General features: G+C 40.2%; 1 protein-coding gene across 4 annotated transcripts in view; it reads left to right on the top strand.

The window, feature by feature from the left end:
• Positions 1 to 85: 85 nt before the first annotated feature.
• LOC131501073 (transmembrane protein 180-like) overlaps positions 86 to 14,787 on the top strand; it is a 45,439-nt gene continuing 30,737 nt past the window's right edge. For 3 of the 4 annotated variants that reach the window (XM_058710777.1, XM_058710778.1, XM_058710775.1), the window contains exons 1-3: positions 807 to 894; positions 4,793 to 4,967; positions 6,033 to 6,755. In XM_058710777.1, the coding sequence (XP_058566760.1) occupies positions 4,818 to 4,967; positions 6,033 to 6,755 (873 nt within the window). In that variant the 5' untranslated portion in view covers positions 807 to 894; positions 4,793 to 4,817. Of the gene's footprint in view, positions 273 to 806; positions 895 to 4,792; positions 4,968 to 6,032; positions 6,756 to 14,787 lie in introns of those variants that run through there. The other variant, XM_058710776.1, reaches the window with a different exon arrangement.

The raw sequence follows: 14,787 nt of genomic DNA, 5'->3' as shown, positions 1-14,787 counted from the left end.
CGGCGGCTCCTCGGCCAATCGCGAGCGGGCCGCTGGCCGAGCGGCAGTGACGTCGTCCAATCCTGTATCACCGTTGTCCCGCGGGTCGCCCGGTCTCGCGGGCAGGCAGCCAATGGCGACTCCGGAAGAAACAAAGAAGGCGGGGGAAAGGCGAAGGGGTGCGGCCGAGGACCCCGCCCTCCCTTCTGCTTAGGGTCGTGCCTGGGCCAGTGTTTCGGGTGCTGGTTGTGGAGGTGGCGACATCAGCGGCGCCTGTGGCGGGTGTCCAGCCGGTCAGTTAGCCAGTGGATAGGCTGCGTGGGCTTGAGAGGCGGGAGTCCGGCCTCAGAGCAGTGGGCGGTTGTCGTGGGGGCGCCCTTCGTGCAAGCGGAGGCGCGAAGGGTGCCGGGAGCCCGAGGTCCGCTGCCCCGCTGGCCCTTGTGGCCTTTTGACTCTCAGATTTTCTCTTCTTGATCTGGGGAAATTAAGGGTCGGTCGACAGCTGTTAGCTGTCTTCTCCTTGATTAGCTGAACTCTCACCTTCAACCCGCTGAGAGTTGTACTTAACTTCCCCTGAAACAGAGGGCCCCGGATCCACTTGAGTATCTGGGGCAGAAAAGGGGTGCGCTTGAAGGTATCTCCTTAAAAAAAAAAAGTTACAAGCACTTTCGTATACGACTTTTAAAAGATTCATAGACCGCCATTTAAGCACCCGGGGTCATGACACTGCACCTGGAGGGAAATGCAGCCCTAGCACCTGATGGCCAGCAAGGCAGTGAACTTCGTTCTCCACAGAGTTAAGTGACACTGTTGCTCCTGGGGTGCAGCTTTTACCAGCATCGTGCAGGCAAAACCCAGAAACTCCTACATAGGGCGACAGACCAGAAGGTCAATGTTCTCGACCCTGATGTAAAGGTAAAGATAACAACTGATAGAAGACAGCAGTGCTCTCTCTTATAGTAGAATGCCAACCAATAAATGCAGAAGGAATAATGGTGTTAGAAAGTAATAAAAGAGGAATGGTAAACTCACAAATCCTTCTCTTCTGAATCCAGATATACTAAAAGGCAAAATGTTATTGATTACTTTTATTGCTAGGTTAAAAAAAGAAGAAATTTAGGTTCCCTGAAAGCCTTTACTGCCCTAATTGTCAAAATTCAGGTAGAGATAGAGCCCAGAGCCAAAGGAAAATAATTTAAAGCCAACTATCTTAATCTAAAAGTAAGTCACTACAAATAGAGCTCTTTGGAAAGAGATGATTGGATTTAGGATTTGCTGACTGTGGTTTGTGGAAGCTGAGGGCTAGAATCAGGCATCTGACCTTCAAGGGACTCATCTTCCATAGTCACTGATCCGCAAGATTGAAAGTGCTAGCTTTTTTCTCCATGTCAAATAACTCATTTGACTCCATATCAAATTGGACAGTGTATTGAAACGTTCTTTCACATTCTCCTTCAAAAACAAAAAACAAAGAGAAAGATATGGAGAATTAAAGTTACTGATAATTTAAAATGGCAAAAACAAAACAAAACAAAACAAAAACCCCAAACCCACAACAGACTGTCTTTGGGATTAGTGGGTTCTTTCTAAGAAAACCTTTTGGGGAAACTTTTTTTTCCCCCTGGGAAATCTTGCACAAAAGTTGCAATGAAAAAGAGATGTTAGATTTCACTGTTTGAAGCCATGCTTTGGAGGGGTCTCCATCATTCTCATACAGTCTACTTAGTCAAAACATAGAAGCAATCATGAACACCTCTTCAGTTGCATTAATATTACTTGGTTTAGTAGTAGGTTAGTGAATAACAACCCAGGTTGATTCTAAAAGGATGGTTTTGGGTTTTCATTTAATCATTAATGGGTATATCATACACCCCCCTATTTTGCCACTTAAACTCTTCTGTATAAAACGTTTTGTGCTAAAGAAGAACCAGTGTCAGAAGTCTTTTGTCGCTGCTCAGAAAGCTATAATATTCTTCTTTGTGTTTTGTTGCTATAGTAAAGTCAGGTAAGGAGAGTTTTTAGAGAGTAGTGTTGGCTTTAAAAAAAATTCTAGGGGCGCCTGGGTGGCGCAGTCGGTTAAGCGTCCGACTTCAGCCAGGTCACGATCTCGCGGTCCGTGAGTTCGAGCCCCGCGTCAGGCTCTGGGCTGATGGCTCGGAGCCTGGAGCCTGTTTCCGATTCTGTGTCTCCCTCTCTCTCTGCCCCTCCCCCGTTCATGCTCTGTCTCTCTCTGTCCCAAAAATAAATAAAAAACGTGGAAAAAAAAATTAAAAAAAAAAAAAATTCTAAGTGATTTTCAGTTTGATACTTACTGAAATAAGTATTTACTATGATGAAAATAGTCTAAAGCAAAACATTGATAGTTCCTTTTGCAAATGAAAATAAGAGGGATTTTACTTCCTTCTGTCAGTATACATAAACAAAGAGGGCTCACTTCGGCAGCACGTAGACTAGAATTGGAACGATACAGAGATTACCATATAGAAACAAAAAGACGTTCAGGTTATAAGACTTTTTCATAATGTTATTAAAACCTTATAGTCACACGTTTCAGACAGGATGGGTGCTTAACTCGAAATCTTTTTAAAAAATTTTAACTCAGCGAGTTTATGACCCTTTGCAAAATTCTCAGTTTATAAATACCCACCTTCTGACTTAATGATAGATCAGCGTAGAATGCGTGGCAGGCTTCTTGTTTCGGCATGCCTGAAATAAAACTAAGAAAAAGAAGAGTGCCTACATTTTGGTGGGCTAAATTTGTATCTTGGCTTTTGGTTCAACTGACTGCCTTGTTTTGGCCTTCAATCTTCATTCTCACTTAGGCTAAAAGTAACTCCCTAGAGTGGGGTCTTCACCAGTAGTTCCCAGTTTTTTCAAATCCGAAAATTGTGTTTAAAGCCAAAAATGTTGGCTGACCTCCGCCTAATAGTACTTGTACTTTTCAAGTGTTTGAGCACTGCATAATGACAACAACAAAAAAATTCAGGTGGAATCGTTATAGCAGAAACATTTAAAGAATACTAGTGCACATATGAGCAAAATATTCTTTATTCAGTCTATAGACAATGCTTGGTCTGCATATGGGTTTAATAACCCCTTAAAAAAATTTTTTTACATTCATTTATTTTTGAGAGACAGAGAGAGAGAGAGAGAGAGAGTGAGCACAAGTGGGGGAGGGGCAGAGAGACAGAAGGAGACACAGAATCCAAAGCAGGCTCCAGGCTCTGAGCTGTCAGCACAGAGCCTGACATGGGGCTCAAACCCACAAACCGTGAGATCATGACCTGAGCCGAAGTCAGCCACCCAACCAACTGAGCCACCCAGGTGCTTCAATAACCCCTTTTAATTGTAGGGCCCTACTTCCCATAGAATCACAATCATTCTTGGATCTACCCAATGCAAAATGAAGCTCAGAGACTTAGATATTTTGGTCATTTGAACCCTGCTTCTAGCTTGCCCTCTCCTTCCCTAAGAGATTGGACAATATAGACTGCAGTGTCTGCTTAATTCCCGAGGATTATATAAGCAAGTAACATCTCTTGAGTTATCTGAATATTTGTCTGTTTTGTGATTCAGTAAGATTGTGGAGACCTGGCCAAATATTCCAGTAAGAAATGGATAAAACACAAAAATCATGGCATTGTCTTAAATTATAGTCAGGATTAAAAGATGGATCTGTACTTACCTCTTGCTTGGTTAACCTTTTCCTATTTTCCCGTTGGATAAATCAAGTCATTGAAAGGGTAAGACAATAGGCCAGATTTAAGAGGAGTATCTACATTAGAGCAAAGACCAGAATGTGTTCTTTTTTTTTAATTTTTTTTTTTACATTTATTTATTTTTGAGAGACAGAGTGAGACAAAGTGAGGGTGGGGGAGGGACAGAGAGAGAGGGAGACACAGAATCCGAAGCAGGTTCTAGGCTGTCAGCACAGAGCCCACGCCGGGCTTGAACCCACAAACCGTGAGATCATGACCTGAGCCGGAGTCAGACCCCCAACCGACTGAGCCATGCAGGCACCCCCAGAATGTGTTATTTCTATAGCCATCTTAGATATGTCCTTTGGGCCAAAGTTATATAGTCTGTCAGGAGAAGACCAAGCATAAATATTCCAATGCAAGTCTGTAACCACTGAATGGTCAGCTTTATATTAAGATGAAGGGTTCTATTCCTTCTGACTTTAGCTAAAGGATGTCACCTCATCATTTCTTTTCTGTTGCACTCTCCCAAGTAGGGAGGATAATAATGACATAAACACATCCCTCTGGCCTCCAATTAAGCATACCCAAACTCATGGATAAATCTCACTTGGATAACTTGGAAGAGTTCATAAAAATACATTCACTGGCATGAGCCTGGCTGGCTCAATTGGAGGAGCATGTGACTCTTGATCTTGGGGTCATAGGTTCAAGCCATATATATATATATATATATATATATATATATGTATATGAATATATATTCATTCAATATATATTGTGCATATATGTATATATTGTACTGAATATATATTGTATATATATATATATTGTACTCAGTATATATATATTGTGTGTGTGTATATATATATATATATATATATTGAAGTAGAGTCACACTCTATGCAAATTAGGGTTCCTGTCAACTTCTCAAAAAAGGTTGAGTGAATGGATAAGAAAGTTAAGTGTTAAATCTGATGACATATGCACAGCTAGTGGTTTGGGATTCTTAATTAAAATTAAGCTAGTGTTCAGAGGAATTTTGCCACCCATCAGCTATTATATGTAAATAGTGGATTTTAACCATTATCCTTTTTTTTTTTTTTTAACAAAAGGAGGAAGAATTCCTTTGCGTGGAAAATGACGCTTTTAAGTATCAAACCCATTGCTTGGGCATATGCTATGATAACATTAGGGATTGAAATGCTAAATTCTGTCTTCAGTTTCTACTATGTGAAGCTGTTTTTACATCTGTACAAGATTTCAGAAGTGGCTTTTTACCAAGCCCAGGTGAGATGGAGCCCTTATTATCTGTTCACCTAGGACAGTTTCTCTTTCCCCATAGTTATATGTTATTGTAATTTTCCAAAGAGCTAATTCTTCACACAGCTGGAAGAGTTTTTAAGAAAAGGTTATCCATGTCCAAGATCCTCTGCTTGAGGGCAAAGAAATTATTAACAGATTGCCACTTAAAACCTTAAAGCTTTAGAGTTTAAAGGGTAAGCTTTGGTTATTTGGAAAATTCACTTATACGGGACAATTAGAATTATTATTAAGACACTCTGTCTTGAAAAGGTCCATGGTAATCACAAATTATGCTGTAACTCATTACCAATTATGTGGTCAGAGTGGATAAAGTTAATGGCCTTAAAAACCTTTATATTTTATAATGTTACTCCTTTATTACCAACAACAACATACTTGACTTAATTAGTATTTTTGGCATTTTGCAATGGCAAACATTGGTATTTTAACTTTTCCTAATGAAATTATGTAAAACTATGCCATGTTATATATACGAGCCATCATTCCCTGCTGAGGCATGGCCCTGAGTGCCTTATGGGGAAGCAGTCTAACGTAATGATTGAAAGCACAGATTCTGGGGTCATCTGCCTTGGCTCAGCCCCTGGCTCTGTTGTTTATCAGGTAAGCAAATTGATTAACTTCTCTGGCCATCAGTTTCTTCATTGTAAAGTAGGGATAATAATAACAGTACCTGCTTCATAGGATTATTTTAAGGATTTAATGAATTAATTCATGTAAGTATTTGTACAATGCCTAAATACAAAGTGAATGCACATTGGCTTTTGGAGTAGCATGAGCTGTTATTATTATTGATACTATAGGATATATGCCCCCTGCTGGTCCTGAAAGCAGTGAGGGTTTTGAGTGTGTGTGGTGGTGGTTTTGGTTTTTGTTTTTGTTTGTTTTGTTTTGTTTTCTGTTTTTTATGGATAGTTTTGGTTACTTTACATTAAATAAAAATTCAGGAGTCATTTTCATCAGGATAAACCACACTAAAATAATCACTGTGTTTGTTTGTTTGTTTGTTTGTTTGTTTGTTTTTTCTCCTAGATGATTTTAATGATCTGGAATGCTCTTAATGACCTGACTGGGTATTTTCACAACTCTCAGGCTGGCTGCTGTTCCGATCGTCATAGTTCTGTGTTGTATGGTGCCCCTTTGTATTCGATAGCCTTCCTGCTTCCTTGGTTCCCTTGGAAATACTATCACGAAGGTGACTGGCTGAGTGGACTTCATCTGGTGGTATCGCTATGTGCTTTTGATAGCACGCTTACCTTTGTTCAGCAAGCCCAGTGTATGCTGTTTGCAGAGATTTTCACTAGACATGAAAGTCGGCTTCAGCTTATTAAAATCAACCAAGTGGCATCACTAGTAGGATCCACCAGCATCCTCTTTGGTGGCCTCATCTCTGATAACATGGAAATTTTCTTCAATTTTCAGGCCTTTGCTGTGCTCATTGCCATTCTTGCCACTGCCAGCCTTTACACTGGCATGTACCACATGAGTCACTTTGGACCGAAAAGAAGCCCCGAGGAAAACCTCTTCTCCGAAAGTGAACAGGATCTCCCCTGGACCTCCATCGTCTCATTGATGAGACAGCTCTTGACCCAGAAAAACGTTTGCCTTTTTCTGATAATGAGTTTCTTCCAAGTCTTCCATTTAACTTTCTTCAAAAACTTCATGATGATCTTTGCAGATAATCTCATTCCCGAGGACGTTCTTCCTTCTTTCCTAAGGAGCATCATGTATGGGGCAGGCTTTATTTGCCCACAGGTATGTGATGATTCTTCCTTTATCTTCCTACGGGGATTAGAGGTCTCTCACCTGGCTGAGGAAATTAAAAGCCTGATTATATCAGTAGTTTGACAAAATGATGCACATAAGAGACCCAAAGAGAATATAGTCAATGATACTGCAATAATGTATGGTGGCAGATGGTAGCTACTCTTGCACTGAGCATAGTATAACATACAGACTTGTCCAATCACCTGTAACTAGTGTAACATTGTGTGTCAAACGTACTTCAATAAAAAAGAGACCCAAAGATTCAGAGCCCCAGATATTATGTTTCAGTAGAAGCATAATGGAAATAAGAAGTGAAAGGAAAAAAGAAAAGCGAACCCAATGAGAGCTGAGTAACATGATAATTGAAACATCTTAGTTTTTGAATTTTGTTCTTCTGAACTTTCTCACTTAAACCTTAGCAGAGATATGGAGGGAAATAAATGGCAGTTTTGCTTTACCGAGGCAGTTAACGTTACTGCAACCATTATAAGGAAGAAAGTTACTTGATCAAGAATTCTTGGGGCTCCTGGGTGGCTCAGTTGGTTCAGTGTCCGACTTTTGATTTTGGCTCTGGTCATAATCCCAGGATCATGGGATCAAGCCCCACGTGGAGTCCTGCATTGGGCTCTGCGCTTTGCATGGAGTCTGCTTGCCATTCTCTCTCTCTCCCTCTGTCCCACCCACTCTCCAGCTCACACTGTCTCTCTCCCTCTCTAAAATAATTTTTTTTTATTTTAAAAAGAATTCTTGAGGGGCGCCTGGGTGGCGCAGTCGGTTAAGCGTCCGACTTCAGCCAGGTCATGATCTCGCGGTCCGTGAGTTCGAGCCCCGCGTCAGGCTCTGGGCTGATGGCTCGGAGCCTGGAGCCTGTTTCCGGTTCTGTGTCTCCCTCTCTCTCTGCCCCTCCCCCGTTCATGCTATGTCTCTCTCTGTCCCAAAAATAAATTAAAAACGTTGAAAAAAATAAAAAAATAAAAAGAATTCTTGAAGCCAGGTTTCAAAACACTTGGCTAAAAGACTGAGTCCTAGAATTCCAAAGCATTATTAAAATTCCATGCTCATGACCATTACTGGAAAAGGTATGTCCTCCTTCAAAAAATAAACCAGCCTGCTGTTTGTTTGGGTTTTTTTTTTTACAGCATTTAGAGAGTTGATGAATCATATTGCTTTCTTTCACCTAAATTTGTCACCCCAAAATATGACTTAATGTAGCCTATGATTCCTATTTTCATAATTAAATAAGTAAAATTCATTATTTAGAGAATAAGTCATTCTAGATAGATGAGTTTTTACTGTTTACACATTTATCTGGCTTCAAAAATATTTAAACCATGTTAGATAGAAATAGTTCTAAAATATTTTAAGTGTTGACATGCTTCCTTATGCAGACTTTACAGAATGCAATTTGTCTTTTCCACCATTAACTCCAGGCCTTTGTCATAGTTTGGTTACTGTATACATCATAATAATGGAAAGTCACATTGGGTGCTTACCATGTGCCATGAACTATGCCAAGCACCTTGTATACATTACCTCACAACCCCTTCAAAGGAAAGCCTCTTCTTATCCTTACAGATGAGAAAAGGGATGTTCAGAGGCATCTGCTTTTAGAGTTGTGCATGTTTAGATTCTCTCTCTAAAATGTACTGTGTTTACATGGTTTACTTAGCAGAGTATACCAAATAGAGTATCATTTTTGGCTTATCAGAATAGTCCCTGGTACTGGGTATGTACATTGAAATGATGCTATTCCTTCAGGACAGTCTGACGTTTGTCTAACTGTTTGCCCCCATGTTCAATGACCTAGGATGGGGAGCTGTTTGGGTTCCTATCTCTGCTTTATCAGATTCTAAAATACATAAAATATTATGTGTGTATATATATATATATATATCTTCCCACTTTTAATCATATACTTGCCTATAGTATCTCCTCAAAGTAGAAAAAAGTTTGTTAAACTCTTAAAATTTTTTTTTCAACGTTTTTTATTTATTTTTGGGACAGAGAGAGACAGAGCATGAACGGGAGAGGGGCAGAGAGAGAGGGAGACACAGAATCGGAAACAGGCTCCAGGCTCCGAGCCACCAGCCCAGAGCCTGACGCAGGGCTCGAACTCACAGACCGCGAGATCGTGACCTGGCTGAAGTCGGACGCTTAACCGACTGCGCCACCCAGGCGCCCCAAACTCTTATGTTAAAAATAAAAAGAGTTGGGGTACCTGGGTGGCTCAGCCGGTTAAATGTCCGACTTCAGCTCAGGTCACGATCTCGTGGTGCATGAGTTCAAGCCCCTCATCTGGCTCTGTGCTGCCTGACAGCTCAGAGCCTGGAGCCTGCTTCAGATTTTGTGTCTCCCTCTCTCTCTCTCTGTCCTTCCTCTGCTCGTGCTCTGCCTCTCTCTCAAAAATGAATAAATGTTAAAAAAAATTTTTAAATAAAAAAATAAAAAGAGTAGAGAGGTGCCTGGGTGGCTCAGCTGGTTAAGCATCCCACTTTGGCTCAGGTCATGATCTCACAGCTTGTAGGTTCAAGCCCCAAGTCATGCTCTGTGCTGACAGATAGGAACCTGGAGCCTACTTCAGATTCTGTCTCCCCCCTCTCTCTCTGCCCCTCCCCAGCTTGTGCTCTGTCTTTCTCTCTCAAAAATAAATAAACATTAAAAAATAGAAAACAAACAAACAAATAAATGAAGAGTAGATATGGGGTGCCTGGGTGGCTCAGTTGGTTGAGCATCTTACTCTTGATTTCAGCTCAAGTCGTGATTCCCAGGTCATGGGATCAAGCCCGGTGTCAGGCTCTGTGCTGAGTGGAGCCTGCTTAAGATTTGTTCTCTCACTCTGCTCCTCTTCCCATCTCATGCTCTCTCTCTCTCTCTCCCTATCTCTCAAAATAAAAATAGGAGCGCCTGAGCGGCTCAGTCAGTTGAGTGTCCAGCTCTCGATTTAAGCTAGGGTCATGATCCCAGGGTCATGGGATTGAGCCCCGCATTGGGCTCTGCACTGAAGCCTGCTTTGGATTCTCTCTTTCTCTCTCTCTCTCTCCCCCTCTCCCTCTCTCTCGCCCTCTGTCCCCTCCCCTCTTTCTAAAATTAAAAAAAAAAAGTTTAAAGATTGTTTTGACTATTCTGGGTACCTTGCAAATCCATATGAATTTTATTACTTTTTTTTCTAATTTTTATTTAAATTATGGTTAGTTAACATGTAGTGTAATATTGTTTTCAGGAGTAGAATTTAGTGATTTATCACTGATATATTAATATCCAGTGTTCACACAAGTGCCCTCCTTAATATCCATCACTCATTTAGCCTACCCCCCACCCTCCTCCCTCCATCAATTCTCAGTTCTCTATCATAAAGAGTCTCTTACAGTTTCTCTCTCTTTTTTCTCTTTTCCCCCCTTCCCCTGTGTTCATTTGTTTTGTTTCTTAAATTCCACATGAGTGAAATCATATGATAGTTGTCTTTCTCTGCCTTAGTTCACTTAGCATAATACACTCTGGCTCCATCCATGTTGTTGCAAATGGCAAGATTTCATTCCGTTTAATGGCTAATATTCAATTACATATAGGTATACACACACACACACACACACACACACACACATACATACACACCACATCTTCTTTATCCATTCATCAGTCAATGGGCATTTAGGCTCTTTCCATAGTTTGGCTATTGTTGGTAAATGCTGCTGTAAACATTGGGGTAGATGTACCCCTCTGAATCTGTATTTTTGTATCCTTTCGGTAAATACCGAGTAGTGCAATTGCTGAGTCGTAGGGTAGTTCTATCTTTAACTTTTTGAGGAATCTCCATACTGTTTTCCAGAGTGGCTGCAACAGTTTGCATTCCCACCAACAGTGTAAGAGGATTTTCCTTTCTCCACACTCTCACCAACACTTGTTGTTGCCTGAGTTGTTAATTTTAGCCATTCTGACAGGTGTGAGGTGGTATCTCATGAGGTTTTGATGTGCATTTCCCTGATGATGAATGATGCTGAACATCTTTTCATGTGTCTGTTAGCTATCTGGATGTCTTCTTTAGAAAAGTGTCTCTTTGTGTTCTGCCCATTTCCTTAACAGGGTTGTTTTTTGGGTGTTGAATTTCATAAATTCCTTATATATTTTGGATAAATTATATATTTATCAGATATGTCGTTTGCAAATATCTTCTCCTGTTCCACAGGCTGCCTTTTAGCTTTTTTTTTTTATTGTTTCCTTCACTGTGCAGAAGCTTTTATCTTGATGAAGTCCCAATAGTTCATTTTTGCTTTTGTTTCCCTTGCCTCTGGTGACATGTCTAGTAAGAAGTTTCTCCAGCTGAGGTCAGAGAGGTTGCTGCCTATTTTATCCTCTAGGATTTTGATGGTTTCTTGTCTCACATTTAGGTCTTTCATCCATTTTGAATTTATTTTTGTGTGTGGTATAAGAAAGTGGTAGAGTTTCATTCTGCATGTTGCTGTCCAGTTTTCCCAGCACCATTTGTTGAAGAGACTGTCTTTTTTCCATTGGATATTCTTTTCTGCTTTGTGAAAGATTAGTTGATCATATAGTTGTGGGCCTTTATCTGGGTTCCATTGATCTATGTGTCTGTTTTTGTGCCAGTACCATACTTTCTTGATGACTACAGCTTTGTAATACAGCTTGGAGTCCTGAATCATGATGCCTCCAGCTTTCCTTTTCTCTTCAGGATTGCTTTGGCTATTCAGGGTCTTTTGGAGTCCATGTGAATGTTAGAATCAGCCTGTCAGTTTCTACAAAGAAGACAGATTGGATGCTGATAGAGATTGCACTGAATCTGTAGATCAGTTTGGGTAGTATTGCTATCTTAGCAATGTTAAATCTTCTGACACATAGAGTATTTTCCATCTATTTCAATCTTTTAAAATTTCTTTCAACAATGTTTTGTAGCTTTCAGAGGATGCATTTTCCCCTTCCTTGTTAAATTTATTCCTAAATATTTAGATAGATTTTTAGTGAAGACTTGAGGGGCTCTTTCAGAACAAAGTACATGAGCTTTATTAAGTGCATGGATTTAGTGGCTTTATTCTGGTGATTCCCATAAATGTTCTTTGTTTCCTCTTAGCTCATAGACATGTTCTGGGTAGAGATTGGCAGGTGGTTGAATTCTGATGGAATGAAGGGCTACTGTGCTTCTGAGAAAACCATAACAACTTTTTTCTTTATTTTTTTTTAACAAAAGTAATACATATTTGCTGTAAAGATTCATACACTATTGAAACATCCATGAATTTTTTGTATGCTGCTTTTTAAATTTAATAAGTTATGGAAATTTCCATGTCATATATAAATCTACTTTTTAAAAATAGCTGTGTTGGGGTAAATTACATCAGTGTTCTGTAATTGAACCACCAGATCATGACCTGAGCCAAAGTTGGATGCTCAACCAACTGAGCCATCCAGGTGCCCCGTGTGTTTTAACTTTTAAAAACACTGCTAAAATAGGGGCTCCTGGGTGGCTCAGTCAGTTAAGCATCTGACTCTTGATCTAAGCTCAGGTCTTGATCTCAGGGTTGTGAGTTTGAGCCCTGCATTGGGGTCTGCACTGGGCATGAAGCCTGCCTTAAAAAATAATAATAATAAAATAAAAACACTGGGGTGCCTGGCTGGCTCAGTTAGAAGAGTGTGGGACTCTTGATCTCCACTTAAGTTTGAGCCCCATATTGGGTGTAGAGATCACTTAAATAAAACTTAAAAAAAAAAACTTTCCAGAAAAAAAATGTTTAAAAAACATAAAAACACTGCTGAAGTGTTTTCCAGATTACATTCCCACCAGTAGTGTAAAAGTGTTCCAGTTGTTCAACATTCTTGCCAATGTTCATGATCAGTCTTTTTAGTTTTAGTCATACTAGTATGTGTGTAATAGTATTTTATTATGGTTTTGATTTACATTTTCCTAATGACTACTAATGATATTATTAGTGCATCTTTTCATCTTTTCATGTGCCATCCATTTGGCTTTTTGGTGAATTCAGGTGGTTCAGATCTTTTGCCCATTTAAAAAATTTTTTTCAATGTTTATTTCTGAGAGAGAGAGAAAAAGACAACTCAGGTGAGGGGCAGAGAGAGAGGGAGACAGGGCATGCAAAACAGGCTCCGCATTGACAGCAGCGAGCCCGACGCAGGGCTTCAACTCACGAACAGTGAAATCATGGCTTGAGCTGAAGTCAGATGCTTAACTGACTGGAGCCACCCAGGCACCCCTGCCTATGTTTTAATCAAGCTGTTTGTTATCATATTACTGAATTATATGAGTTCTTTATATACTCTAGATACAAGTCTTTTGTTGGATGTCTGTTCAGCAAGTATTTTCTCCTAGTCTCTCTTGGCTACAAAAGTTTAAACTATTTATTGAAGTATAGCTGACACACAGTGTTACATTGGTTTCAGGTGTACAACGTAGTGATCGGACAAGTCTATTCTGTATGTTATGCTCTGCTCACCGCAAGTGTGGCTACCATCTGCCACCACACAATGCTATCACAGTGCCATTGACTATATTCTCTATGCTGCACCTTTTATACCCATGACTTCTTCATCTTGGCTATTACGTTTTAAGAGAACATGGTCAAAAGATTTCCACAATCTTTTTTCTCAAACCCTCAACACTAACATGAATTTCTGTTGATCTTAACAAAAAAAAAAATCATTATAAAGTGGAAGCCCAAAATTGCTTTAAGTGCATTCCTAATTTCCAGACAAGTGACACTCACATAAATTATTGGAATAAAAAGAAAAAAAATGATAGCTTATTTGTTATTTTTGGCTAAGTCACTTTAACTGTTGGGTATAGTCATGAAGGATAAACACCATGTTTTCATTTTCTCAGGCTGTCTTTTCAGAGGCCTTCTTTTGGAGGAGTTGTGTAAGTGAAAGGAGAAAAGCATGAACAAGTGCTCATTCTAACAACTGTTTTTTTTTAAATATAAAATTTATTGTCAAATTGGTTTCCATACAACACCCAGCGCTCATCCCAACAGGTGCCCTCCTCAATACCCCTCACCCACCCTCCCCTCCCTCCCACCCCCCATCAACCCTCAGTTTATTCTCAGGTTTTTTTTTTTAACGTTTATTTATTTTTGAGACAGAGAGAGACAGAGCATGAACAGGGGAGAGGCAGAGAGAGAGGGAGACACAGAATCGGAAACAGGCTCCAGGCTCTGAGCTGTCAGCACAGAGCCCGACGCGGGGCCCGAACTCACAGACCCTGAGATCGTGACCTGAGCCGAAGTCGGACGCTTAACCGACCAAGCCACCCAGGCGCCCCTGTTCTTAGTTTTTAAGAGTCTTTTCTGGTTTGACTCTCTCCCTCTCTCTTTTTTTTTCCCCTTCCTCTCCCCCATGGTCTTCAGTTAAGTTTCTCACGATACACATAAGAGTGAAAATATATGGTATCTGTCTTTCTCTGTATGACTTATTTCACTTAGCATAACACTCTCCAGTTCCATCTACATTGCTACAAAAGGCCGTATTTCATTCTTTCTCATTGCCAAGTAGTATTCCATTCTAATAACTGTTTTAATAGGTCTGTGACAGGGTGTCTGGGTGGCTCAGTCAGTTGAGTGTTCGACTCGATTTTGGCTCAGGTCAGATTTCAGGGTCATGGGATTGAGCCCTGAGTCAGGCTCCATGCTGAGCGTGGATCCTGCTTAAGATTCTTTCTCTCTCTCCCTCTGCCCCTGTCCCCTGCTCGTGCTCTCTCTCTCTCTAAAATAGTAATTGTAATAATAATTATTATATTTATTATTAATAAATAATAACTATAATTATATTTATCATCATTACTATTATAACAACAACAACAGGTCTGAGATCTTCCACATCCTACTCCTATCAGAGAGGCAGGATAGTAAATGGGTTAAGTGCATAGAGTCTGCCAGAGGGGAGTCTCACTCCCCTCTTACTAGCTGTGTGAGCCTGGGCAAGTTACTCAACAGTTCTGTGTCTCAGTTTCCTCATCTGTAAAATTAGAATAAAAATAGTGCCTAACTAATAGAATAAT

The sequence above is a fragment of the Neofelis nebulosa genome, chromosome 18 (genome assembly GCF_028018385.1).
Source record: "Neofelis nebulosa isolate mNeoNeb1 chromosome 18, mNeoNeb1.pri, whole genome shotgun sequence".
NCBI classification, from domain to species: Eukaryota; Metazoa; Chordata; class Mammalia; order Carnivora; family Felidae; genus Neofelis; species Neofelis nebulosa.
The sequence above is the reverse complement of the archived record's forward strand: the minus strand, read 5'-3'. Positions and strand labels throughout refer to the sequence as shown.